Raw genomic sequence first — 26,981 nt, forward strand, 5'->3', positions numbered from 1 at the left:
AAGTGAGGAAGTTAGAAATAACCCAGAGTTTCTGAACCTCTCTCAGTGGTCTTTCCCCTGTACTGTAGGGCCTTACCCTCAGTGAGGTTTGAGGGTTCACATGAGCCAGCAGGTTTGGTGTCTTCTGTCGGGGGATCCATTTCCTGGGGTGACTCAGCATTTTCCTCTTCTTCACTTTCTTCATTTTCTTCACTTTCTTCACTTTCATCTTCATATTCTGGAGTAGAATGAATGAGAAGTTAAATATCCTTGCTCTTCTCTGTAGATTATTTGCAGAGATGGTAACTGAAAACTCAGGTTTCCTAGCTCTTTACTGCAGGGCCTGAGGACACCGCTAGAGGTTTTTGTCGTCGCATGAGATTTGAGGGCACTTACCTGTCGAAGAGGAATATGACCCGCTGTTGTCAGAGTCATAATTCTCAATTTCATCAAGAATTTCTGAAATAATCGAAAAGAAGATTTGTTAGCAGACCTAAGTTTCTAGAACCTCCATACTTGAAACTCTTTCCCTCGCGATCACAAGTAAATGACTCTGTTCAGCGTGCGCCTTCCCTATGAAGCATGGGAATTTGGCTCGTTTTCTACGCTCCAGCTTTGCTTCTTAAGGCCTGTGACTTTATGCCAAGTGAAGGAGGAGGCAGAGGTTCCGTGAAACAACGAAGGGCTCATTATGCTCCTGCTCATGTGATTTCAGGAATAATCAGATTCTTTAATCACAGTTTTCTGCAGTAGCATTTTTCGTTCTGAGGAAGGAAAGTGCACATCTCTGTAAAGTTAGTCTTTGAGTAACGACAGAATAATCCCAGAAGGATGTTGCAGGCTTTGAGAATATCCTCATGTGTATATTATACTGTAGAGAGGGACAGCAAACTGGCCTGCAGGCCAAACTCCATCCACACCAGTGTTGGCCAATAAAGCTTTATTGGAACACACTCACGCTCACTTTGTACTTACTGTCTGTTGCTAATTTTATGCCACAGCATCAGATTGGAGTTACTGTGACAGAGAACGTTTGGTCGTAAATGCTTAAAATGGTGACGCTTGACCCTTCATAGGAAAAGTGTGCCTCCCACGCTTCAAAGACATATTGATGCGCCACGGGCCCTTACGTTCCCTCTGTACTCCTTTAACAAGGACAGATCTAGGTGCTCAGAGATTTATTCCATGGGCTAAGCCACACATGAGCAGACGATGGTGGATTTTTTGTTTCTATGGAACATTTCACATCTGGGAATGGGTCTCGAGTCCACAGCGTATGGCCAGTGTCCCACAGACCGGCTAAAGGCTGTCCCAGAATTTCCTAGAGCCCGAGCACCATTTACGCATTGAACAGATGTTAACTCAGCACCTATTATGTGTCAGGGCTCGTTTCCAGGAGCTCGGGCTACCTTGTGGACGAAGCCGACACAGATCTATGCCTCATGGAGTTTATGTGTTAGCGGGGGAGACACGGCACAGTGACTGAGAGAGGTTATGGAATGATTGAAGGTGACAGATGCTGAAGAGAAAAGAAAAGGTGCAGCAGTGTAAAGTGATTGCAGATGCTGGCAGAGGGTCTGGGGCGGACCGGGACATTTTACAGTCTTAAGTACGATAGGCGGAGAGGGGACTAGACATGTGGATAGTTGATTCTCCACTTGCAAATAGAAATAACACAGAGACCGCATAAGGAGAGCAGATACCAATGAGTTACCCGTCCGTTGACCCGAGATACTCACCTAAAGCCAGCTCGCCTTTGGGACCGAAGATACTTTTCACTAATATTTTTCCTACTATTCCCGATTTCTCATTGAGACCATCAATCAGGCCTTCAGTCTTATCCACGATGAGGTCCACTCTTTTCCCTATTGCACGTAACTCTTGCTTTGTTAACACCTTCTTTCCCTTCAAGTCCTCAATAAAGTCGTTCACCCTATTGCCGGCCATCCCCGTTTTGTCGTAGGGCCGGACCTTGGGGTGATGTCTTGTCTGTGAGAACAATAGGGTTTTAGGTATGGACAGACTTTAGATATTGGATTCTAGGCCCACGGGTCTCAAATTTTAACATGCAAAAGAATCTGGGAGCTCGGTAAATAGAACTTCCTCATTCCCAGAAATCTGATCTCCGTGATCAGGGTGGAGTGTGTGATTTTCATTTCTCCCGAAGTCTCAGATCATGGCAAATCTCCTTGCCCAACGACCACACTTAGAGTAGCACCAGTCGCCTTCAAGATTCTGCTCTTTTACAGGTGGAGAAAGTGAGGCTCACAGAAAGAAAGCAGCCTCACTAATTAGCTTGGTGATGGCTGACTCAGGTCTATCTCGGTGTCACCTATGATCTCTTTACTTCCTGTCACTTTTATCACTACTCATTTAAAAACCTGCCATCATCCGTAGTGTACCAGTAAAGCACGGACATCTTAACATCTGGGAGAGGACCCCTGTTTGTGTTCCGAGGAAGGGCTGCAGGGCGACTCTGGCCTCAGAGACTGAGAGAACACAGTGTGGCTGGTTTGGTCCCTGCTGTTCATGAGAGGTCACACGGGGAGCAGAAGTGTGGAGGAAATGAAATGCCCCATGGACGGCCCCTCCCCCTGCTGAGGACACTCGTGAAACGGGTAAGAACTCTCAGTGTGAGTTCACAGAAAGGGCTAAAATCGCAGCAAAGTGCTAAGAAGATAGCTCCAGATTTTTTACATCTCCTTCCTTTTCCTAGAAGGTCTAACTTCTTGCCTAAAATACTTCGTCTGCTCGCGTACCTGCCACCGTGCCCTGAGCCCCAATCCCTTACGTCCCCAGGGTACCTCGCGAGTCCCCCTTGTCTCCCCCACTCCTCGTCCTCCTGTAATTCCCTCAAACACGGCCGTAAACGATGGAAAACTGGAGCCACTCACCGGCTGTTGCTGCTGAGGCTCTCTGGGCAGGAAAAGGAGTGAAAATGAAAGCAGCCTTCTATCTCTGCTCTTAGTGGATTGGCTGCTATTACCTAAATCTAAACGGGAAACTACAGCTTTTCAGGTTCCTTTGTCTTTGCAAAGAAAGAATTTGACCCGTCTTCTGATCTATACCTTATTTCCTTTGAAAAACAGGAAGCAAAACCTGGCTTTTCCTTCTTCTGTCTCACAGTTGCTGTGTTGTGTGTTGCAGTGTATTTTTGACACGGTTAATAAATCAAATAGACCCTCGTTTGTCTCAGTGCCATCTGTCAGCCACCCAGTGGCAGAGAGGCCTCACTGGACGGAGGTCCGCCCAACCCCTGAATGACGTGTGAGTTTGCGAGGTTTAACTGGAGCTGGAAAGTGACACACAGGGGTACTCCCTGTCACTGTTTTTAAAAACCCAGATAAGCGATCTTTTTTCTTCTCTTGTTCCTCATCTGCCCGCTTGTCAGTTCTGGGGAAAATGTGTATATTTCTCTTGGTTGACTCTTTTACTTAAAATTAGAGTTTTTTTTTTTTTTTTTTTTTAACATGGGTTCACAATTGCAATTAAGTAACACAGTTTTTATGAAATGAAATAAGATCATCCACCCAAATAGTCTCACACTACAAAGTAACCCCAGTATATGCTTAGCTCGCATCATTGAAAGTTTTGTTCCTGTGCTTGTAAAAAGCACTCAGTACAATACTGATTTTGTCGATGGCCTGCATCTCCAGTCTCTTTGAACCCTTTGCTCTGACTGGTAGCTCACCTACGACTTGGTCTTGCCATCATGATGCGGTAAATGGACACCGCAACTCTCTGTGCCCGGGTCTTCAGAGGCATGGCACTCTTCCCCCTCTTGGATACCTGGGCTGGGTTGCTAGAAGATGACAGACGTCACGTGGAGAAGAGCCCAGTGGCCCCGGACAGGCCATCGGAGACCAGCTTCAGGCTTCCAAAGCCAGACGTTTTACTAATACATAAACGATCCCAGAAATGTCAGTAGATTCCTAGCCTGTGTGCCGGTGATCTCAGACAAATGGAGAATCCCAGAGACGAGAAGGACCACACGGGTGACTGACCCACTGAGTTTTGGGACAGTTTGTTATTCCCCAATAGATAAACACATTTACCTCTAACTTTTCCCTCATCTTGTCAGTCATTTGCTTTTTACAGTTTCACAATGTATGACAGATATTTATAAGAATCAACACATTAGGTACTGTCTCAGTTTTTGACGTTAGAAGCATTTCCTAGTGATATTTGCTCCTCTTCCGGAAACCCTTCATTCGCCTTCCAGATCACAAGCCTGTCTTTGTTCTCCCATGACGTCACTGGCTGCTTTTCTTGGTGAACTTGGCCAGTGACTTCCCATCTCAGGGCCTCTGCTCTGTCCGTCCTCCTTCATTCAGCAGCCTCAGGCAGCAGCTTGGTTTTTGATACCGTTTATACATAGGAGGACAGCACAAAAGTTTCCCCTCCAGCCCATGCCTGCCCCCTGAATGCCGGGCTCATATAGCCGGTATCCAATGGGCATCTATTTCACTGCCTACCAGATGTCTCAGTGCCCCCAAACCTACCCCCTGTTAGAATGTTTTCCATTTTATTCTTCTAGTGTCCAAGAGTAGAACATTTAAGTCCTACACTCTTTCTCTCATTTTCTCCAATTCTGTCAGCTTTACCTTCAGAACGCAAAGATTGCCCTCTGCATCCGTCATCCAGATCTGGACTGCCCTCAACTCTGAATTTTTGCCATAGCCTTCCAAGTCCTGTTTCTGGGTCTACCTTGGCCTCATCCTTCCCATTCTCATCTCCACCCGGGAGCCAGACTGATCTCAATAAAATGTAACTCTGACCATTTAATTCATTCATCCACTCAACATTGTCTACAGTTTTCTATCTTAGAGTAAAAGTGGAAGGTCTTTTATAGCAATGGCACATTATATAGTCTGGACATGGTGAATTCCTTTATCTCATGTCCTAACTTTCCACCACTCCTCTTTGTCTGTGGATTTCCAGCCATCATCTCGTTGCTCCTGCTCAAACACATCAAGCATGTTCCTGTCTCAGCCCATTTCTCCTCGCTTTTCCCTCTGTCTGGAATGTTCTTCCTTCACATGTCCCATGATGGGCTCCCTCTCTACATCACGTCTACTCTGCTGATAAACTGTGTATTTATTTAGTTTCTATATATTCTCTCCCTGTTCCCTGTTAAAGTACAAGCTCCATAAGGAGAGGAACTTTGTTTTGTTCTCAGTGCCAAATGCCTGCCATATAGTCATTATTGAATATTTGTAGTTTTACTGAGTGAATGGATATTTTATTGATTTTGCGCACTTTAAAAAGTCCTGCCCTTGGTTTATGCACCTTCTTTTTTTTATCATCTTTGAATTCACTTTTTAGTTTCATTTTTTAAGATTTATTTCTAGTTAGTTAACATACAGTGCAGTATTGGTTTCAGGTGTAGAAGTCAGTGATTCATCAACATACAGCACCCAGTGCTCATCACAAGTGCCCTCTTTTTTTTTTTTTAATGTTTGTTTATTTATCTTGAGGGAGATACAGAGAGCACAAGTGAGGGAAGGGCAGAGAGAAAGTGAAAGAGAGAATGCCAAACAGGTTCTGTCAGCACAGAGCCCCATGCCAGGCTCAAATTTACGAATCGGTAGATCATGACCTGAGCGGAAATGAAGAGTTGAATGGTCAACTGACTGAGCCACCCAGATGCCCCAAGAAGTGGCTTCCTAAATGCCCATCACCCATCTAGCCCATCCCCCACCTTCCATCAACCCTCAGCTTGTTCTCTGTTGTTAAGAGTCCTTTGTGTTAGGGGGTGACTCAGTGACTCAGTCGGTTGAGCATCTGACTTCGGCTCAGGTCATGATCTCACAGCTCGTGAGTTCAAGCCCCGTGTCAGGCTCTGTGCTGACAGCTCAGAGCCTGGAGCCTGCTTCAGATTCTGTGCCTCCCTCTCTCTCTGCCCCAACCCACTCGCATTCTGTGTCTGTCTGTCTCGAAAATAAATAAACATTAAAAAAATTTTTTTAAGGAAAAAAAGAGTCTCTTGTGTTTGTTTCCTTCTCTTCTCTCTCCCCTCTTCCCATATGTTCATCTCTTGTTTCTTAAATTCCACATGTGAGTGAAATCATACAGTATTTGTCTCTCTCTGACTGACTTATTTCACTTAGCATAATACATTCTAGCTCCATCCACATCGTTTCAAATGGCGAGATTTCATTCATTTTGATGGCTGAATAATATTCCAGTGTATACATATACCACATCTTCTTTCTCCACTCATCAGTCAGTGGATATTTGGGCTCTTTTCATAACTTGGCTCTTGTACATAGTGCTGCTATAAACATTTGTGTGCATGTACCCTTTGAATCAGTATTCTTGTATTCTGTGTGTAAATGCCTAATGCAGTTGCCGGATCATAGGGTAGTTCTATTTTTAACTTTTTGAAGAGTGTACAGACTGTTTTCCAGAGTAGCTGCACCAGTTTGCATTCCCACCACAGTGCAAGAGGGTTCCCTTTCTCCACCTCCTCACCAGCATCCGTTGTTTCTTGTGTTGTTAATTTTATCCATTCCAACAGGTGTGACGTGGTATCTCCGTGTGGTCTTGATTTGTGTTTCCCTGATGATGAGCGATGTTGAGCATCATTTCATGTGTATACTGGCCATCTATATGTCTTCTTTGGAAAAGTGTCTATTCATGTTTTCTGCCCATTTCTTATCTGGATCATGTATTTTTTTGGGTGTTGAGTTTGGTAAGTTCTATTTAGATTTTGGATACTAACCCTTTATCAGATATGTCATTTACAAATATGTTCTCCCACTTCACAGACTGCCTTGTAATTTTATTGATTGTTTCCTTTGCTATGCAGAAGCTTTTTATCTTGATGAAGTCCCAGTAGTTTATGTTTGTTTTTGTTTCCCTTCATAGAGTTATATATCATGTCTTGATTCCCATTTAGGCAATCTCCATCCTCCTGAAACAAAATTGTTTTCTTAGCGATTCCTACTACTTCACCTTCCAAACAAAGTGTATAAATAACCTATTAAGTTCAATAAAATATGCTATTATGTTTTCTTTGTTGTTCTCTTGGGTTTATAGATTAATTTGGGTGGCAGATTGAAACCTTTATATTTTTTTGTCTTCTAATCAATGGGATTATATATCTCTCATAGTAGTTAAATCTTTTATATATATATATATATATCACTCAGGGATTTTTTAAAATATATTTTTCCATGTATGCCTTGTGACTATTTGTTTAGGATTATCTTCAAGTATCTTATGTTAGTCTCTTCTTATTGCAAAGAGAGGCTTTAAAAAAGCAAACACTTCCTGATTTTCTTTGGAATACAAGAATGCTGTTAAATTTTGTATACTGATTTGAACTCTTGCAAATCCAAGGAGTTTATTATTAATTGAAAGAGACTTTTAATGAATAAAATCATATTTTTCAAAAGCAGTAATGATTTTATTCCTTGTGTTCCATAGTTTTTACTTTTGGCTTAATCAGCTTGGAACTCTAGTGCAAAATTGATTAGAAATCTCTTTTACTTGTATGTTATATAAAGATAATACTCAAATACTTCTGCATAAGAAGGCTACAGATTTTCTCATATTGTTTTTCCTCTATTTCTATTTTATCGGTAGGCTTTTTATTAAATATATGCGTTAGATTAAGGAATTGGCTTTCTTCCTGTTTTCTTAAGGTTTTAATTTTTAATCTTTTATTTATTTATTTTTTAATGTTTATTTTATTTTTGAGAGAGAGGGAGATGCAGTGTGAATGGAGGAGGGGCAGAGAGAGAGGGACAGAGAATCTGGAGTAGGCTCCAGGCTCTGAGCCATCAGCACAGAGCCTGATGAGGGGCTCAAACTCACAAACCTTGATATCATGACTTGAGCCAAAGTTGCTGCTCAACCGACTGAGCCAGCCAGGTGCCCCTATTTTTTATTATAAACAATTTCTGAATACTACAGAATGCCTTTGTAAACTTCTTAAAATTATTGCATCTACTTTTTCATCCTATTTTTTTGAAGAACGCTGTCATAAATATGTCTGTTATTATACTGTCACCCCATTCTTAGTGTAAATACTAGTATCATTAAATACTAGTTAATAAATATTAATATTATTTCAGTTATGGCTAGCTTTTCTTTGCTAGCATGTTTTTTAGAATCTTTACATAAATTTAATGAAAAATCAGCTGATATTTTTCTAACTTTTCTTCTTTTGTAATTTTGTTTCAGTTTTAGAGAAGCCCTGTAAAACAACTTAAGAAGTGTACTTCTCTTTTTGATGTGGAAGTATTTATTTAAAGTAGAGCTCATCAGTTTCTGAGAAGTTTTGTAAGACCTGTCTACAACGATTTGGGTCTATTAACCTTTTCTGCTGTTAGATATGACAAATAAAAATTAATTTCTTGAATTTTTATGGATCCATTCAGCCTCTTACTTTATTGTGTATTAATTTACCTTTTCTGGAAAAATTTCCATATATTTCCTGTGTTATGTATGATATTCTCTGTTTTTTTTTCTGTATATTTTTGTCTGTATTTATTGTACCTTTGTATTTCTGACACTGTCTTTGTGCTAATTCTGTTTTTTCATTTTCAGTCTTGCTGAATGTCTGCGATTTGATTCGTCCTGTTAAAGGGCCAGCATTTGCTTTAATGACCTGCTCAGTCCTTTGTTTCCTTACCATTTTATTCGTGATTTCTTTTTAATCTTTTTTTTTTTTTTTAATTTTTTTTTCAACGTTTATTTATTTTTGGGACAGAGAGAGACAGAGCATGAACGGGGGAGGGGCAGAGAGAGAGGGAGACACAGAATCGGAAACAGGCTCCAGGCTCCGAGCCATCAGCCCAGAGCCCGACGCGGGGCTCGAACTCACGGGCCGCGAGATCGTGACCTGGCTGAAGTCGGACGCTTAACCGACTGTGCCACCCAGGCGCCCCTCTTTTTAATCTTTATTATTTGCTTACTTCTTTTTATGTATTGGTTTACTATTCTTCTGACTTCTCAAGTTGAATGCTTAGTTCATACGTTTTTCTTCCTTGTTTTTGTATGTGTTGTACATATACACTTGTATATGTATATGAATTATGTATGTGCATTTATTGATTGATTTATATATTTCAATTTTGAGTTGAGATGTGAGGCAGTCTTTCTGCTAGTGGATTTCTAATATTAACACTCAGTAGCCAGAGAATGAGGTGTATATAATATGTGTCTTTGGATCTTTGTGATGTGGCTCATGTTTCTACATAGGTAGGCCAAGTCCAGAAATAAAAACATCATTAATCTTTGTAACGTTAGTTAACCCTTGCAATTCAAAATTCACTTAACCCCAATAGTTCAGAATCCCTACCATTCTAGTCTCTCCTTGCTTTGAAGAGGCAACACAGCACAATGGTTAATAATTCTGATTCCAGAGTGAGTCTAGGCACTCCTGTCTTGTTGTGGCCACGTGCTGACTGTGACTTTGGACAAGTCATTTAAGCTCTATGTTCTTTTGTTTCACTGTCTGTAAAACAGGGATGTTGATGATTACAGGGCTGTTGTTATGATTAAATTAGTTACTTATATACAAAAATCCCTCACAATAATCAAAATCTTTACATTAATCCTGACATACAATTGATCTGTATAAATTTAACTATTATAGTTACATTCCATATCTAGAGCATCCTTTTATTTTTTTAAATTTAGTTCAGCCATGTGTTAAAATATCTATCCAGCATTCTCTGTACACATAGCAGAAGTGGTACATCTCCTTCCATAGTAGTTCTGATGGCCATGTTGCCCAAATTCCTCTACCAACATTCATCCCTCCAGAACTGTGGATGTTGTCTTTTCCATTACTAACACCCCCTTTCACTTTACTGCCATTTATGCAATTATATTTGTATTTCTCTACAAATACACTGACTTTATACCGTCTTGAATCAAAGCCCAACTGATCTCAATAGCCAAGAGCTTGCAAGGGATAAAATTTTTCTGAAATGTGGAACATGCAGAGTCTGAGGAAAACAATAACAAGAAAATTAACTTATGGGAAGAAAGATATATGGGATTAATTTGCTGAAATCATAATAGTTTACTGAGGAAAAAAAATGAGCCCAACAGATCATGTTGATTAAGTAATGAATTAGAAAATTTGTTCTACATCATCATATAGATCCAGGGTTTGAGAGTGTACAAATGGCGAGCTAATTTACAGTGTTGGTCTCCAGATGGGCACTGTCTCCTTTCACCTTGTACTGAGGGCCAAAGTCATGGCCAGCTGTCTTCACCCAGTGACATGCAGACACTATAGGAGTCATTAAGCTGGAAAATCCAGCTTGCTTCTTACACTTCATTTCCAACCAGCCACCATTTTAATTGAAATTATATTCTCTTTTGGAGGATTTACAGGGCACAGTTTAGTTGTTTTCATTTTTATTGAGATACCAAACGTTAAATGAGTGTGTTGTGCTAGCTAAGGTACTTTTCCAAGTTGGTCAAGAAGGGCTGGACTGCCCATGATTGCCTGAAGGAGAGAAAAAGAACAGAAGGTCACGATAGTAATCCCCAGAAGCCTTTAGTCCATCCCTTATTATGATTCTTTTTTCATCCTCTTCTGGGTACTTTTTGCCACTTCCTTTGGTTTATATTTGTGACCCTTATAATCTGTCTGCCAAAAATACTCAGTGTCTTCTTTGCCAAATCTGTTATGAAATTACATCATTTCTCTGTGCAAAGCACTTGAAATATTGTCCATCTCACTGGGCATAAAATATGTAAAACATTTACCATGTGACCACCAAGGTCCTTGTGATCAGGCTCCCCACTGCTTTTCTTAGGTTGTTTCAGCCATTTTCCCCAGTCTCATCTGCCTCCAGTCTACCATCGTTTTGCAGTTCTTTAGACATGTTAATTGCATTTCTGCCTTAGGGTGTTTGTACTTGCTATTCCCTGAGCTAGGACACTTTTCCCCCTGCCCGTGATACCACAAGGTTCCCTCCCCGGTCTGTCCATTCTTTGTTCTGATTTTACCATTTGATCACTTCAAAGAAACTTTGCCTGATTAATCTATAGATAGCACTGCAGCATCCTTTATCTTTCTTCTTAGCTCTTATCCCTCTCTGACATAGGATATATTTCCTTGTGTATTTAGAGTCTGTTTCCACTCGCTAGAGTATGAGCTTTCTCAGAGCAAAGACTCCATTTGTTTTGCTTACTGGTAGATTACCAACAACTGGAACAGAACCTGGAACATAGTAACTGCTTGAGAAATGCATCACATCAATAATTCAATCCCCAAATGTGGTTCTACTGGACTAATTAGGCCTTAAAAGCTATTACACTGAGATGTCTGTGCAATTATGGAACCAAATTGTCAGAAACCAGAGTATGGGTAAATATTGAAACTACTGAGATAAACGTTATGATAAAATATAATTTAAATTATGTGTCTGAGAGGGATACTAAGAATTGTTTATAATGTAGAATGATATAAAGCTGCTATGAGGGAGTAAAATAATTGTTGGGTCTAACCTTGATATACCCATTCTAAAGTAGTTTGCCTAATAATAATAATAATAATAATAATAATATGTTGAGATGGGTGCTTGAAGGGGTTTTGATACTTGAGTAGTATTTGCAGATCTGAGACCACACTCTGAGTGTTCTGAGATCCACACTGTGAGAACAGCTGGAGAACCAGAGTTGGCCTCACCACAAGCTTTACAGTCCCGGATAGATTTCATACTGGGTGATGATGATAGCTCAAAGTAGTGAGGGAGTGCATGCCCTCAGAGGACCAAAGTCCTGCTTTCTCCATGGTCAGCTCCTCTGTGTTGTGTGTTTTCAGGATCTGAGGCACTGTGTGGTGACTGAGCGTGAGGGAGGGGCAGGCAGGTAGAGAATGAGAGATGAGTATAAGTAATAATGGAAGCGTGAGCACATTTCTATGTTAATAACTGCTACCGTGTGTCCTTCGTAGGTTATTACTTCCTGTCTTGGTTTGGCTTCTCTCACTGATTGATTGACGGACGGATGGATTGTGGAGGTGGTGGTAGGGGCCAGATGCACATTAAGTACAGTAAAAAACAGCAACTGATCGCCAGACTACATCAACAAGGCACACTACTGTGACCGTCTCAGCTGTCAGCTGCCATGGGTCACTGGACCTCACCACCCGTATTACTCTCCCATTCACTTCCCCTGCCAACAGCTCTTGATACTTACTATTTTCAATTGCCAGGGAAGAGATAGAAGTATCTTGTCATGGATAGTCGTTCAATGGTGGGCATCTGGGCTCTAACATTTGGTTTTTCAAATGACTGTTGTACCTAAAACCAAAAAGAGGTGCTAGGTGAGGCCTACCTCTTAGGAATTCTCAGAAAAGAGTTTCCACCTCGAGCCCAAAAATTCCGGGCATGCAGGGTGCTCCCAGGACTGATGAGGCTCGTCCCATGGATACTCTAACTTCCTGCCACTGCTGCCTTCCCTCTTACAAGTGACACCCTCTGTCACAATAGCTCTTTATCTCACATACTTTATATCTAATCCAAGGCCTTCCAAACTTCCATTTCCTGTTTTCTGATCTATAGGTCTAATGACCAATTTTCCTTTGGGGTCTGTTCGTGAGAACTCGGTCTCGAGAATTCTCTACGTTCTACATCCACCAGGGCTAACTCCTCAATTTAATGAGACTCAGATCCCAGGATTTTGTTCTTAAGTCTGGAACAATGAACAACTTTCACATCCCCTCCACCAACCTGACCTGAAGTCTTTTGACACGGACTGATCAATGAGATCCTACTTAACCTAGATCGACTATTGCTAGTCAGAACACTGCAGTCTTCTCCAGTTTACTAATGGTGTAGCCTTCTTTTTCCATAAGAGTGTACCTGTCCTCTGTGTTTTTGAATGGAAACACAACACACTTTTCCATGTTCTTAATACCAATCCCTTTCTCCCTAAAAAGAGGGGAGGAGCATATATTTATTATTCATGCATTTATTCACTCAATGAATATTAATTCCCATGTGCCTGAATGTTGAGGTGTTTAGCAAATCCCTGCCTTCATTAAGGTCTCATTTGAGTGAGTGAATGCAGTTGAAAAAGAAACAAATAAACACATACCCTGAAGGCATGCATGCTTGCGGGAGCTACAGAGGGAAATAAACTAGAAGAAGGAGGACCCAGGTATGTCCTGAGCCAGGGAAGGAATATCACGTCTTCCCTTCTGGACCACTCCATTCAAAGAACGTCTTCTCCTGTCTTCTCTTTCACATGTCCTCAGTCTTTGTCTTTACGGATCCTATCCCAGCAATCGTCTCTCTTACAAGAGTGTAAATGCTCTCACAGCCTTATGTCACATATGTCTCGTTCGCCCCCTTGTTGCCAGGATAGAACCCACCACCAAGTATGCCACCCAACCCTATTTATTTAATAAATTAAACAATGAAAATTAATCCAAATACCTCCCACTCTTTGAAATGTAAGAACTTAAATCCCATGAGAGACAAGCTTATATTTTCTATTATTGTTTAATATATTTTGATCTCCTGCTTCTACACATTGATATTTTTTTTCTGTATCAGGTTTTAAACACCTAGATGACAAAAACCAGGTGCCACTCTACTTGTGTTTGCCTGACATTTCTGCCACTGTCCCCTGAAAGGCAGATAATAACAAAGCCCTCTTAAGCAACACGTGACTAGAAGAGGAGAGACAAGCTTACCTTCCGAAATACTTCCTCCAGATGAGAGCACCACGAATACTTTTGGAAGCACGTGATGAGTTGTGTAATGAAGAGAGATCCCTTGTTCACGTCTCTCCAAGACACATGATCTAAGGAGACAGGAAGCGGTCACCCTTGGGCTGTGGCCTTCACCCTTAGGTTGCTTATATTTGTTTCTAAAGCATAGCGTGGTAATTCTCTCGACATGTTGAGGAGAAGCACTTATAACCCTTTTCCACAGAGAGGAAACAAACCAACACACCAAAAGCTAGTAGAGATTGATCTAATGGGGCAGCTCATCAGAACTGTGGAAGATGGCACTGTATTGTTAGGACGGACTGACTTTTTATTACATGCCCCGTGTTCATCTGCTTGAGAGATAACGGGAATTATCACATTTTACAGAGGCAACAATAGAAGCTCAAATGGATTCAAGAATGTCCCCATGTTTACACAGGTGGCTCTTTACAGATTTCATACTCTCCTTTCACAATATAGCAAATAAAATAGATGAACAGACCCAAAGCAAACTCTTGGAGGGGATCGATATGTTCATGGCATAGATTGTGGTGATGATTTCACAGATACATACTTATCTCCAAACTCGTTACATCATATACACTATATATGCATAGTATTTTGTATGTCAATTATGATTCCATAAACGGGTTAAAAAAGATGAAAGATAAAAATTTGCAAATTAAAAGCACTCAAATGTCAGGCTTCTTCCGGTGATTATGTTGAGCTCAAGGATTCTACACTGTTCTATTAGTAGGGTCTAATAAGCCCCCTAGTACCATTTTGTACTCCTCTAATAGGGCATCCAAATCCCTTGCTGGGGTGTGTGATGGCATACCGACAGAAAGTATCAAATGGGAAATACAGAGGCAAGGCTTGCCCTGGATCCCTGGAAAAGGGCAGCCAGTCCCAGGATCCATAAAAACTCTTCTCAAAATGTTGACTGGATTCAATAGAAAACTGAATCCATCATTTATGTTAAAATGGCTTATGGTCAGGGGGGTTCCTTCCATTAGGTTGTTTTAATGTTTGGTGTGCCTTTGACTATAAAGCATAGCACTTATAATAAAAGCACAATTTTAGAATGTATGGGGGATAAAAGAATCTTTATCCCCATAGAACAGACAAGACAAAACATAAAAGACATCAACCCTTAAAATTTGCTTTAGGTCATTGTTGCACAGAGCCTGTCTTGATTTTCTAGAATCACTCAGAGCTGGCCTCGGGCCCCCCAATCCCTGTCTGCAACAGAAGGACACGTACGTGGGGTCGAGGAGCAGAAAGCGATGAAGTCCTTCTCCACATGGACCTTGTAAATGGCGTCGTCCTCTAGGTTGTCACCCACCTGTGAAAGGCTGCTACCCATCTGTGAAGTGCTGTCCATTGGGGCCGCTGGAGAGTCACTGATCAACAGTTCCCCCAAATTTTCTGTGGAGACATCGACTTGCTGCACACTGTACAGCTCCGAGTATGCCTGGTCCAATTACCCACCTCTTTCTTATTAAATATTTATTCTAACCAGTTTCAGACACACACACACACACACACACACACACCACTCTGCCTTTCTCTCGTGTTGTTGAGCAATGTGCCCACTAATGGTGAGAATGTCATAAAACTGGAAGAACCCATTTGCTAAGACCAACAAAGGAGTTAAAGCCTCACTTGCATCATTTCAGAGAGCAGACTTAGATTTTTCGCTAAATAATTTTTGTTTCCTTTTTATCCCCCCAAATGCCACTCCACAAAACCTAAAAGACCCTGGATTAAGTCAAGTAGAGATGTGTCAGTTGACAAGACACATTCTCGTGCTACCAGCCCCCGAGGTGGACTCTCCTAATGGTTCAGTTTGGTTTCTATGGCCTGAATTGGGTCTTCAATCGTTCCCTCTAGAAAAAAAGTACACATCACTGTTCTCTGCAAACAGCTTCATCTCAGAACTCACCACCTCTGCAGGCCTGGACGATGATGACCTTGGGCTTGTCCTTTAGACTAAGGCAGTTGCGGTTGTTGAAAATCTGGAAGATGGTGTCATAAGCCAATACATCTGGGTCTCCTTCAGCGCTGTACTTCGTCCCACAGATTCCACTCAGGATGCCATGAGACATGAACACCAGGAATGTGCTGTCCGAGGACTTGTGCTCTGGACGGGCAGCAAATGCCCTCAGCTCTGATTCCATGTCCTGAAAAAGACCTCCAAGTCTCACTTTGACAGGGACAAGCATTTCAGTTAGCCTGATCTCCTACTCCTCATGCACAGTGTAGGAAGCATCCGTGGCATTCCACGTGCTGTGCCTTTTCCTGGTGGCTGCCCCATCTTCCTATCACGGAGCAGTGGGTGGAACTTTCTGCTCCTGACGACACTGTATAAACCATCCTCTGGATACATGTTGCGCTCGCCTCCCGACCCTTATGTAGTTTTTCCTTTCCATCTCTGTCTTTTCTCTCATTACCTGATCAGAGTTTTGTGTCATAAAGGCATCACACAGCTTCCCTTGTAAAACCCATCCCACCGTGCTTAGAATGAAATCGAACCGTGGATGTACGAACACCCCCTCTCGCCCTGCCTCCTCCTCTCCTGGGCTGTGGTCACCATAGTCTTTCTGCGGTGTTCCTGTGCCAGCTTTCCCATTGCGTTCAGACTTGTCACTTGGAATGTATTTCATCCACGCCTTTCTGGACCTGTCTTGTTCCATGCACTGGTGTGCCTCATTCTCTGTTATCTCCTCAGAGAGGTTTCTCTCGACCACCCCGTCCAACGTTCTTGCTCCCCACTCACCAGTTTGCTCTCATGTTTCCTTTTCACTTGCTTTTGACTCTTTTCGGTCTTCTAGAGACACCCTGAAATTTTCTGTTTTGCTTACAGATTGATTACTCTTGCTAAGTGCACCTAGATCGTGGCAGGTGGGAGCTTCCTGTCTCATTCACAGACCTGTACCCAGTGCCAGGAATAACCCCTGGGACACAGTTGGGACTCAGTACATTCGTGGCAAGTACATTCTTGCTAAACGCTCGTTACTCTAGAGTTTTCTGGGCAGTGTTGGGGCCAAGTCCTAACCATCCCACTTTGGAACATGCCAATCACTTTGTTCATTTATGGAACTGACGACAGTTAGAGCTCAAAAGAGGCATAGATTTTACTTTCCAATACTTTCATTTTATAAATACACACACACACACACACACACACACACACACACACACACACAGCTTAAGGTTGTCAAAATATTTGCCTAATATGGTAACACTAATGTGTTAGTAGCAGTATGGATGTTGAACATGCACTTGTTTGGGGCAGGTTAGGGGTCCCTACCTTAGCAGTGAGTTCCTCTTTTATGTGCACACTGTAGCCAAGGTCTGTAAGCAGCCTCCTCATCCCTGCAACGTCGAGGTCAGCCCCCTTCCTGAGAGAAAGATGATCGAACGTCGTATTGCATATGATGAGAGCCAGACGAGTACGATCCTTTCTCTCCTTTATTGGGTAGATCTGCCAGAAATGGATTTGCAGTGAGTTCAGTTTGTCTTCCTCCCCTTTGAAAGCCTCACCCACCAGTCCCTGTTACGTGCTAAGGGCTCATGTAGCTGTCCCAACCCCTGAACCAGAAGACCCTGCCTTCTTAACTCTTTACAGTGGATTGAGTTGACAATGGAAAGAATTACAAATTGGAAGTAAATGATCTTTTAAGAGCCTGGAACAGGACCCAGTATATATCTGCGATGGTTACTCAGGAATCTTGAGGGCCCTCGAATATTTCCTACTGTCTCTTCCTCTCTCTTCTCTGCCTGGCCTCATCTTTCTTAGAATTCAAGATTCAGATCAATTTTTGTCAAAGCCGGGAGACACCTGCCAGTGGCCCCGGCTAAAAACGATTGCATCAGTGATCCTTTGCCTTTGGTAACATTATTATTCTGGTACTGGTTTTTGAAAACATAGCAACATACAGTGCTATGCAGGCTTCAATTATATTTTAAAAATATGCATTATATCTAGGATTTTCACTAGAATGCAAACAATTATTACTTGGCCATATTCTCTTATACATATTTTGCATCTATGACTACGGCTAAAATTGTCATAAATCACAAATAGATACTAGAACAAATAGATGAACAAAGTGAGAAATGTACATTTTATCATGGGGTTGAAAGAGAATTAGAGTCTATGTGAGGCCCCATGATTTCCTCCTTGCCCAAAGCATCTATGGGTAAGATGACCACTGCCCCCACTCCCCAAACTTTGCAGGTAGTGCTTTAGGAAACCGTGTATTTCGTGAAAACAGTTGTTTCTCTCTTATTCTCTATTTCACGGACGAGCACAGCACCTCTTCAGCCCTCTGTTTACACAGTTTCACGAAGTTTTCACGAGGACAAAGCTTGAGAGCATCTACAGATTCTTCTGGCTCAGCCGGCCCAGGCATGTTATTCACGCTAGCTGCAGGATACATCACATGACATAAATTATGAGATCTGCCTTTGTGACCCAGTTACCACTTCAGAAACTGACAAAGAAGGGAAACTATGGGCAGAAGATTTTTTAACACGTAAGGGTTATGACTGTATCTAACCTCTAGTGTGAGGAGATGTATTTTGACGAGGAAAGAAGGGGGGGATTTTTAGTAGAGAAAGAAGATCCACTTGAAAGTGCAATAGTAGATTCTGCTAATTCTGAAGAAAACACCTTGATGATTTGGGGTCAAATTTAGCCTTTCCACCTTCAGCAGAAACAGTTTGATTTTTCTAGTGGTTTTACTGTAGGGTCCTCACTCATCCAAGTAGACTTTCTATCGTCTCCGAGCAAGGACATATTGAGCTACTATCTATTGGAGGGCTAGCCATTAGAAATGTAATTGGGCCACCTGTGCAAGTCAAAATTTTATAATGTCCATGGTAAAAAAACAAAACTAAAAAGAAACAGATGACATTAATTAATATTAATTGGCATTATTACTAACATTAGCTCTACATTTTAACATGATACGTCCAAAATATCACCCTTTCGGCACGTGTGACCAGCCAGGAGTCAGGCACCCAATAGCCAGGTATGGCTAGTGGCCGTCCTGTGGGACGATGTACGATTTTGAGCCCGTTCTTATTTCATGCAATACACCCCAGACACGTAATGGGATCTTGAATTGTGTACCATCCAGCTGTCACTTGGCCCAGACTCTTGACCTTTCCAGAGGAGACAGGCTTCGGTGACTTGTCGCCAAGTTGTGATGTCAGCTACGTAGAGGGTCACTGCTGTGTCGTAACTCTAGGGCTCTGTCCAGAGACTCTACTGTGCTCTGGTGACACTTGCCCCCAGGTTGCTGAGTAACTCATGCTCAGTTTTCAACCAGGTTTAAAAATGTGAGGAAATCCCTCCTCCCTTGTGGAGAAGTTTGTCTCTGGCTCATCCTGACCCACTCCCTGGAGAAATGTAGTGCTCTCAGACCCTGCTTGGCCTCACTTGACGGAGATTGTGCAAGACACTTGGAAAGTCCAGAGCTCCCCCCCCGCCCCGCACCCCAGAGAAATGAGGAAGAAGAATTCACAAACAGAATTTAGAAGTTTGCCAAGAGCTATTCGAAAAGGAAGGATTTTGTCTATGAAATGGGTAAACCTTTGTGTTCACTTACATGAACCAAGAACACCTCTGATTTTATTTAAATGAGAAAAGCAATGTTACCCTGTATAAAATTTTCAGTTGTTTATATTCTACACTTTTTTTTTCTATTTCACTCATTTGTTTCCATTAGTTTTTAAATAATATTTTTCTGATAAATGTCTTTCTAAATGCTAAAAACCTGGAGAGGCAGCAGATTACAAGTCTTTAAGGAAACCCAGCTTTCTGAATCTTTTTTGAACAGTGACACATGCTCTTCCTTTGTATTCCAGAAGATTCTGCCAGTGGGAGGACATATAGGGTCCTGGGATAGTCTCTGGTCAGAGAGTACGTTTTCTCATCAAAAGAGTTCTCGGTTTCCAGATTGTGTCCAGCTTTGGCGAACACTCTAACTTAACAAATGTTGGCTCCTAATGACCATTATGTATCTACAAATAGATACTGTGCTTCCAGATGAAACTGGGAATACATAGGATTTCCATCTCATATTTAATGGTAAGGTTGGCATGGAGATGAGTCCATTCAGTACCACATAATAAATATTATAGTGCAGCCTGCTTCCCAAAGGGGGTTCTACTCACCTAGCAGCACAGTGGAAACAAATGAGAGAATTAAGAGTTGAGATAAAAATTTCAATGTGTTTGTCTTATCTGTTACCTAATGAAATGCTCCGAGAACCCCTTAAACTGATACAAAAAGAGAGGGTCTGGTACCAGGTAAGACAAAGCCATCCCTTTGGGAGGTAGGAACCCAAGCAGTTATTTTTTTGTAGGAATAACCAGTGTGTGGCACGTTAGCCTGCCCAAGTGTGAGCTTGTTACACGAAATGAACTAGTAGCTTGGATTCCTCCTCTCCCCACTCCCCTCAGTACCATGCTAGGAACCCTCAGAACCCTATCCATGTCCAGAAGGCTTGGCCAATGTCCAGAAGGCCTGGCCAAGGTCTTTATGTCCTACAGAAGGCCAGCTCGCCCAGCTTCCCCACCTGCCTGCATTCTGGGATCTCTCTGGAGGCTCCGTGTGCAGAGGGATCCCGTGGAATCCCTGTGCCTGCCTCCCACCTGCCATGGATTCTGCTGATGGCCTAATGTATTTTCCATTTAATGTGCATTGTGATGCCTGGAGTTGCTAAAATTATTTTGAAGCTCCCATGACTTCGTTTTTGATTCCCATTTGCTGAATTATTGCTGATTTTTTTTAAATCCACATTGTCTCCATTCCGTGTCAGATTTAAGGGAAAGTAATAAACCTGCCGAAGGTCCAATTTAAATATTAATGAGGACACGGCCCAGGCCACCACGTTGGACGTCCATCAGACTGGTGTGTGTGTCCTGCTGGTCAGGGGCGCCCCACCTCCAGAAAGGACTCATTGAAAAAACTCATTTGCTATAGTGAAGTCTCTACAATTTCTGTTATCATTTGTTAATTATTGCTTACTTTTATTAGTATATTGATAAGCTCTGGCATGCAGGACTGAGAGTTCAGGTTAAACACTGTCGTAAATTAAGTGTGCCACTAGTGACCTTGGACCCGGCGAGATTTGGGCTCTAGTAATATTTATAATTCAATGTAGATCAGAAGTTTTAAAATGTCCCAATAGATTGGACACGTTATAGGTGTTCTCCTGATCCTGTTTTGTAACTTGCAGAAATGAGTGAGCCCTAGAAAGGTCTAAATATCAGAAGCAAAATCATAATTATGATAAGTAACCTTTGTTGCCTGCACATTCTTCATTTGTTGTATTCATCCTGTATTAATTACGTGCCTGCTATGTGGCCGGCACTCTGCTGAGAGCGATTACTCACTTGTGAAGAAAACACTTGTGCTCTGGGTGAAGAGACTTGGTGGATTATAATCCTGTGTAATCAGAAGGGAACCCTGGAGAAGAGTGACTGTCTTACCAAAATTGTCACCATTTCAGAGATGCTGAGACTGGTGCCCAGGGAGGGAAAGAAGCTTGAATGAAATCAGAGTGTCTACAGTGACAGGACCTGGGTTCAAGGTCAAATATCCCTCACTGCAAAGTGTCCACAAGTACCTCTTTCTGAGAGCAACGTACATGTAAAGACTTGGCTTCTTAGCTCATTGGGGATTGGATCCCTGCCAGCAAAAGACAGGATGGCCTCCAAAAGGACAACGACAGGTTTAGTGAAAACCACATTCTAGTAATAAAGGATGGCAGGATTATAGAGGACCCTGGAGGGGCTTTGGAGGTGACTAGACTCCAGAAAATTTGAGATGCCCATTGTAAGTGACTTCAGTTTACCTTCTAAACTGGTAGAATGCTTGTCCGTATTAAGGAAAGTTTGGACAATGGCTTGACCTGCCTCCTTGGGTTTCTGACGCACTGAGTTCAGAAAGACCCGGGGCTTGTCTCCAGGTTTGGCATCATGAAATTTTTTCTTTTCTGCTTCCTCCAATTTCAGGACATCTTTCTCCACCAAGTCTTGCAAAACGCCAGTAAGGAGCTCTTTGCCCACAGATTCCAAAATCTTAAATGGGTTTTTGTCGTGTTTGTCCTCTGTAGGAAATACAAAGACCCCTTCAACTATGGGCACAACTTAGAGTCTTGCTCTGTCTCTAGAAGGTTCTCCATTATGGGAAATAACCCTGAAAATGCCTTCTGACTATTTCACCATCTACCCCATAAACTACCTGTACTCTTGCACTGTACCTGTTGAGTTCTCTCAGGCCATCAAATTCACACTGGGCCCACGGGCTAGTATTTAATGGCTCATCACCACCTAAGATGAGGGGAGCGGCTTCTCATCTCTCCTCTGTGACACTGGGCCTAACGCTAACTTCCCAGCCACCTACTGCTTTTACATTTCTCTTTCTCACAGTGATGGTGATGGCCCATTTGTAATATCTGCTCCAAGGAAAGCCCATGCTGTTACCTACAGCTGTAAATTTGTTTCCACTAGAATGTACTATCTTTTCTTTCCTCTGTATATAATTTCCTTGGTAAAAGCACCATGTCTTTGAATCCACAGCTCATTCCCACATCTTTGTGCTTCAGATACTGACAAACCTGCATATGCCTCCCGAATGTATAAATTAATGAATAAATGAGCGAATGCATCTAGAGTTCTAATGTTCTAAGATCTTGTCTCAAAAAGAATTCTTAATTGAAAATAATCTGATGACTCATCTTTCAGTATGGTAGATTAATTTGCTACTGTGTGGGATAGTGTTCTATCCCATCTTTGCTGAAAGGGGTAAATGTAGTGTCATTTCCATCCCAAAATTTTCGGCTAGCTTTAATCTGATGGTGGAAATTCCTAAATACCTATTCTTTCATATTTCATGTACTTTCATAAGATCATTAAAAGCAGGAGCTTTGTTTGTCCTGTTCGTTACCTAGACCAAGATCTCTGACACAATTGGCATCTGTCAAATATCTTTTTAAGGACATGGTATGCTAGCAATTGCGATGAAATGAGTCAGTAAAATAGTATTTTAACTAACATTTACTGCATGCATCCTGAGTCAGCTACTGTGATGGCATTGTACCTATGAAGAAGTCAGACACTTCCAAATTCCTCATAAAGCTTAAAGTCCAATGGGGGGACCTGGGGGAAGGATGGATCTGTTTTTTCTTTTCTTTTCTTTCCTTTTTTTTTTTTAAAGACAAGATAAGTATAGTAAATGGCTGAAGAATCCTAGGCCACTATAGGAATAGGGGTTCTGAAAAAGAGTAGTAGAAATAAAAGCGGAGAGCAGGGTCTGGATTTGAGAGAGGAACCAGTAAGCTTGGCCGCTTCTTGAGTGTCGGAAGTGAGGAGAAAGAAAGAACTGAAGATGATTTCAGGTTTCTTGTGTGAATGACTGGGTGATAGTGGTGTCATTAATCAGGACAGAGGAAACTGGAGGGGAAGCAGGGTGGGGGGAAGGATGACCAGTTAGGCTCGGGGTGCAGAGAGATAAAAGCTGTCTGAGGGAGCCATGAGAGCGTATGTTCAGTAGGCACTAGAACAGGGAAGTGTGGTGTTCAAGTGGGTAGTCAGGTTTGGGACACAGGTTTAGAACTTGTGAGCATAAACATGTTAGTAAAGCTACGGGGATGGCCTCTGCTAAAGCACATGGATTAAGAAAAGAAAAAGGCATCAGATCAGTTCATGAGAATTACCCATTGCCCTCTCACCCTGAGGTCATCCCATGAACCTGTATATAGTTAACGTCAGGAAAGATGCAGTTCGATGTTCTTGCTTTGGAAATACCAGTACCTGGAAGAGGAGGAAACGCTACTTCAGAGTCCGTGGTGTTCTGAGAATTTCCAGATTGTGGGCCTGAGGAAAGATTAAGGACATTAAAATAGTCACTTCTCATGTCTCAGGAATCTTGGCCAATGTGATAGAGGCTCCCCTTTGAAAGTACCTCCTGCAGGCCTGTTCAAGATGCGACTAGCTGAGAACCACACCCACCACCGAGAAGCAAAAGCCTATACACCTTCGTGGCAGAACAGATGAGTCTCTGAACGTGGCTCTTTCTGCTTTCTACGATGAAAGGCAGCATCAGATGTAGCATCAAGAGGTCTCTTACTTTATAAGTTTCACGGTGGCTCCTGGGGTGACCCCTACTGCCTACCAGGTGTGTGCAAGGAGTGTCTCATGCAGAGCCGGGCCGGGCTTTAGAGATACCTAAAAAGGACAGGCATCTGCTCGTGGACACTTAACTTTGCCAAGACGTACCACAGCAGAAAATCAGGACGAGGTGACGTCCTGGTCGCCACTCAATCAGCGTGAAGTCAGTTTCCCAAGTATCACAGAACAAGAGAGTGGCCAAGCCAGGGTATGAGTGGAAACCTGTCTTCGTTATCATCCATAGACTCTTAATCAAGTGTGGCACATAGGGCACTGCATGATAACACAGGTGCCGGGATCCCTAACCACCGCCTCAGTTGCAGTATTCGGTCGCATAAAATCACTCAACATATTAGTAAATCCTCTTCGGTAACTTTTTTGCTTGTCAATTTTAAAGATAAGAATTTAATTGAAATTTGTTTAAGGTTTTATAAGGATCTCAGTAGAACAACACCCACCCGAGAAGCTTATTCCGAAAACTTTAAGAATTGGCATAAGCTGACAATTGAGAAATACTCCCAACTCTTTTTTTCATGGTACCTATTGGAGACCAGATTTCCATATACAAACGGTGGTCCATTTCCCTGCTGCGAATGGAGGACAGCCGCAGGGAACCCCATAAAACTTCAAGCCCAAGGTAGCACGCTGCACTTGACCCATCCCACCCATCTAGACTGCTGGAGTAAATTAACCATCAGTAACTTCAAGAGCATTTTCTGGAGGAGGCCTTTTATGGTAATAGAAAGTCGGTCTTCTTATGACCAAGAAATTTCTCATAGAAGGATCTCTCCCATTAGAGTGCATCCGAAAATTACATCTAATTGTCATGTTCTATGGGCCTAAAAAGATTGGCAGAGAGATGAGGGAGAGACAAAGCCCTATACCCCTCACTGAGGAGGCACCATGGGACAACTTGAGAGGCACACCCCACACACGGGGAGTCACAGTGGGTTATACAAGTGCCTCTAGGGTCCATGAACTGTGGATGGAAAGGAATGGGACAAGGATGAAGGCTTTGGCTATTCTAAAATTATTCTGGGCCCTTATTGTTATTTGTTGGTTGTCTCTAATTTGGGGGGTATGTTAAATGAAAGAGTTACTGAAAGATAAATGAGAAGTTCATTACTCATTGGTAAATGCTTGCTGGGTCACTCAGCAGGCATAGGCTTCCCCCAAGCCCCAGGAGAAAAAGGCTTCTCATTTTCAAAGAACATCTTCTCTTTCTAAATGGCTTTGGCATGTGCAAGAGAGACCAGGGGCTGGACTCCCCTGGATCTCCTGTGTTTGCTGTGGGGAGGGACTAAGTGACCACCGGAGGGGCTGCTCAGATGTCTGAGCCCAGGATTAGGCCCTCAGAAGGACTGGAGGTGGGGGTTTGGGGAGGCTCACAGAATGGTCTGCAGCCGGGTCCCACCCTAGTGGACAGTCTTACTTCGAAGAAGGTGGGAGGGGGTAACTAGAAGACAGAGTCCACTTAAAATCTTCACTTTTCTGTAAGCGCTGAATTTATTCTCGGAGGGTTTCACCATCACCGAAATACATTTTATTCCTCCTGGAGAGCACAGTTTTGGAGAGGGGTTACAAAGTGAATTTGATTACAGACCTCAAGTTCTTATGTCAGATGACTATGTTCCCTGGACTTTAACGAGAGAGAGAGAGAGACAGAGAGAGAGACATTGGCTGATTAAATGCCTTGCCAGGGTCGCTGGAGAATACAACATGAAACTTTTCAGGCTGCTCTCATGAACTTCAACAAATCAGCTGCCACGTATTCAGGATGGGGAACGAGCTTCGATCCAAAGAAGGCTACTGAGGCCAGGAACAAAAAAGAAAGAGGAGACACAGAATAGAGCCACTGACAGAGAAATGGGGCCCCGAAGCCAGAAACCAGGAAGTTGTCCGCAAACTAACACGAGCAGGGAAGAAACCCAGTGTCAGGCACAGACACAGGGCCTACGTGAACTTCGGTCTGAGTCATTGACTCTTACTTGAGGAGAGCCCCAGCGTCTCTGCAAGGTGGGTGTCTTCCTCACAGATGTGACAGATAAAGATCTGGCACGCCCGTGGCCCTTTTCGCAGGACGCTGTCGATCAGAGCTCGGGCCTTATCCATAACGGTAGCGTTTTCACATTTTACTCTCTCCATCTCCTCCTGGTTCAGCACATTTTTCTCAAAGAGTTCATCCAGCAAGCCGTTGACCGTCCCCATGCCGACCGAGTTGATGAACTGCTTCCTCTTGCCCTTCAGATCCTTGTCTGGTAGGAGAACAAGGGTTCCTCAAGTCACAAAAACGGGCTGCCTGCCTCTCGTGTCAGCAGCAAGGGGTAGCCTACTTTGGGTTGAATCAGTAGGACGCCCCCTCCATACAGTGCAGGAATCCTCCAGCCATGCACACCTGTCAGTGCTCCCTGGGCCTTGCCCATACGTGCTCCCCGGGCGGCCTGAAATCACACTGGCTCCCTGCCATTCCTATCTGGAAACCCGGCATGGTCCTGACATGCCCCGTGTTTACTCAACCCTGCACGGGAAGATAAAGAGGCAGCTCTCTGTTCTCCCATTCCCTGTGGTGCCCACCCCGGGCCGATCCCGCACCTTCTACCAGACTGTGGACTGTAGGATTGCAAAACCACAGGATACCAGTAAAGCCCCAGCTCCCTTCTGGCCCTTGCCTTTCCTTTCTGCAGGCTGTGGAATTCTCTGGAACCCCTCTCCTTTCCCCCTGTGCCCTCCCCCCTGCCTCTGTGCCCTCGCCCTCAATTCTGATCACCTGAACATTCCGAGAAGTAAAAGCCAAAACCGTTTTTCCCCAAGAGCTGTCCTTTTAAGACAGTGCGCGACTTACCGGCCATGGCTTTTTGCTGTCAGCCTCGGTGGTATGAAACCGAAAGAATTTTCCACCTTCCTTTTAGCAGGGTTGTGTACATGTGTTGAGAAATAGCCACTGTTCACGCATTCGCATCCTGTTTTGTTTTCCTCCCCCTTCTGCTTCAAGAGACAGTTCTCTGAAACTTAGACTGCATCGGGGAGTGTATCTTCGGGAAATTTCTTTCACTTGCACTTGGAGAAGGTCGGAGTAGGAAGAGAGGGGGCTCAGAGAGCCAGGAACCAGTGGGAAAAGCTGTAT

The 26,981-nt window shown here is 42.9% G+C and overlaps 2 protein-coding genes across 16 annotated transcripts in view; both read right to left on the minus strand.

Annotated features, from left to right (window-relative positions):
• The window catches only part of LOC115525729 (caspase-12-like), a 20,890-nt gene extending 15,564 nt beyond the window's left edge, over positions 1-5,326 (minus strand). The window contains exons 1-4 of one of the 2 annotated variants that reach the window (XM_030333066.2): positions 3,048-5,326; positions 1,719-1,968; positions 376-438; positions 77-217 (exon numbers count right to left, since the gene is read on the minus strand). In XM_030333066.2, coding sequence (XP_030188926.1) covers positions 77-217; positions 376-438; positions 1,719-1,926 — 412 coding nt within the window. In that variant the 5' untranslated portion in view covers positions 1,927-1,968; positions 3,048-5,326. Of the gene's footprint in view, positions 1-76; positions 218-375; positions 439-1,718; positions 1,969-2,873 lie in introns of both variants that reach the window. The other variant, XM_030333065.2, reaches the window with a different exon arrangement.
• On the minus strand, positions 2,134-26,981 carry CASP4 (caspase 4). 14 transcript variants are annotated; one of them, XM_030333052.1, is made up of 11 exons: positions 26,700-26,805; positions 25,846-26,112; positions 23,501-23,563; positions 21,541-21,795; positions 17,977-18,101; positions 16,983-17,225; positions 15,615-15,852; positions 14,933-15,097; positions 13,652-13,761; positions 12,151-12,254; positions 9,995-10,450 (listed from the first exon to the last, which is right to left on the minus strand). In XM_030333052.1, the coding sequence occupies exons 1-10, from the start codon at positions 26,704-26,706 to the stop codon at positions 12,156-12,158; spliced, it is 1,572 nt and encodes a 523-aa protein (XP_030188912.1). In that variant the 5' UTR covers positions 26,707-26,805; the 3' UTR covers positions 9,995-10,450; positions 12,151-12,155. The 14 variants fall into 14 exon arrangements, with proteins under 14 accessions (XP_030188920.1, XP_030188912.1, XP_030188913.1 ...); XM_030333053.1 differs by having other exon boundaries at positions 16,983-17,156; positions 17,992-18,101; positions 26,625-26,721; XM_030333054.1 differs by having other exon boundaries at positions 16,983-17,132; positions 26,625-26,721.

Source organism: Lynx canadensis, chromosome D1 (genome assembly GCF_007474595.2).
Source record: "Lynx canadensis isolate LIC74 chromosome D1, mLynCan4.pri.v2, whole genome shotgun sequence".
NCBI lineage: Eukaryota > Metazoa > Chordata > Mammalia > Carnivora > Felidae > Lynx > Lynx canadensis.

Excerpts from the sequence above, each read along its gene's own strand:
- CASP4 (XM_030333048.1), bottom strand. The coding sequence starts at position 26,706 with ATGGCCGGTAAGTCGCGCACTGTCTTAAAAGGACAGCTCTTGGGGAAA. Across the intron at positions 23,564-25,845 it reads GACGCTGGGGCTCTCCTCAA|GCCCACAATCTGGAAATTCT; the intron begins GTAAGAGTCAAT and ends ATCTTTCCTCAG. Across the intron at positions 15,098-15,614 it reads CGTCCAGGCCTGCAGAGGTG|AAAATTTGGGGGAACTGTTG; the intron begins GTGAGTTCTGAG and ends ATGTCTCCACAG.